General features: G+C 40.5%; 1 protein-coding gene across 1 annotated transcript; it reads right to left on the bottom strand.

Moving 5' to 3' along the window:
• Window positions 1-332: 332 nt before the first annotated feature.
• LOC102279238 (olfactory receptor 5AS1) lies at window positions 333-1,271 on the bottom strand. The gene has a single exon (XM_005889607.2). It carries the CDS (start codon window positions 1,269-1,271, stop codon window positions 333-335), a length of 939 nt encoding a protein of 312 aa, XP_005889669.2.
• Window positions 1,272-1,547: the final 276 nt, after the last annotated feature.

Here is a 1,547-nt window from a genome sequence, read left to right as displayed (position 1 = left end):
CTGCCAAGGACTTTCTCATATGGATAGGTTGACAAACAAGTCAACAAATACCTTCAATATTAGATGACAAAGAATATAAAAAATCAATGTACAAAGAGAAACTATTATTTATTTTAATTCAGAAACATTTCACAGAGCAGAATTTTGACAAATCTGTTTTTGTAAGAGATGATAAAAACATTTCACAGAATAGAGGATGAAAAGTTATTTTTTTATTTCTGAAAGGTGGGGAAATGTTTAAAATATTTGACATATAGGATGATGTACAGCTGATTATCAGATTGGAGGGATAGGCTATGCCTTAAATATTCTTAAATGACTTCAATTCCTATTCACTTGAAAGTCCCGTTTCTGTCCAATAGCTTTCTGAGGGCATATTTTACATCTTTGTTTCTGAAGCTGTAGATTATTGGATTAAACATGGGAAAGACAACCGTATAAAACACTGCAACTACTTTGTCAGTGTCTAGGGAGTAGCTGGTAGTGGGACGCAAGTACATAAACAGGAGTGTTCCATAGAATAAGGTGATTGCCAAGAGATGAGAGGCACAGGTAGAGAACGTTTTGCTTCTTCCACCTGAGGACTTGATGCTCAAAACAGTGAGGAGGATACAGAAGTATGAGATAAATATGACCACAAAAGTGCTGGTCTGGATGAAGCCACACAAAGCAAAGAGCAGAAGCTCATTAATGTAGGTGTCTGTACAAGACAAAGCCAGGAGAGGCGGGATGTCACAGAAAAAATGGTTGACGATATTGGAGCCACAAAATGGCAGCCTGAATGTGAGGCAGACATGGACCATTGAAGTCACACCCCCACTGAAGTATGCCAACACAATGCAGCAGACACAGACTCTCCGAGACACAAGAGCAGAATAGAGCAGTGGATTGCAGATGGCTGCATAGCGGTCATAGGCCATTGCTGCCAGGATAAGGCATTCAGCATTAGCAAAACAACCAAAGAAAAACATCTGTAGCACACAACCATAGAGGGAAATGCTTTGCTTGGATGCTAAGAAATTTGCCAGCATTTTAGGAGGGATTGCTGTTGAGTAGCTAATGTCTAAGAAAGACAAGTTGCTGAGAAAATAATACATGGGGGTTTGAAGGCTTGAACTGATATTAATTAGGATTATTAAACCTACATTTCCCACCATAGTTAGTGTATAGACTATGAGAAATACCAAGAATAGTGTAACTCTGAGAGGTAGATAATCTGTGAATCCAACAAGTAGGAACTCAATTGGCATGGTACAATTATTCTCCAACATCTTCTTGGTTTTCTTGTCTTTCTCATCTGAAATAAATGGTATCAGGATACATGAATTGATTTGAATAATTGATGCTGCTGCTGCTGCTAAGTTGCTTCAGTCGTTTCCGACTCTGGGTGACCCCATAGATGGCAGCCCACCAGGCTCCCCGTCCCTGGGATTCTCCAGCCAAGAACGCTGGAGTGGGTTGCCATTTCCTTCTCCAATACATGAAAGTGAGAAGTGAAAGGGAAGTCACTCAGTCGTGTCCGACTCTTTGCGACCCCGTGGACTGCA

This window comes from Bos mutus, chromosome 28 (genome assembly GCF_027580195.1).
Source record: "Bos mutus isolate GX-2022 chromosome 28, NWIPB_WYAK_1.1, whole genome shotgun sequence".
NCBI lineage: Eukaryota > Metazoa > Chordata > Mammalia > Artiodactyla > Bovidae > Bos > Bos mutus.
Note: the sequence above shows the minus strand (reverse complement) of the source record. Positions and strands in the feature narration are given on the sequence as shown.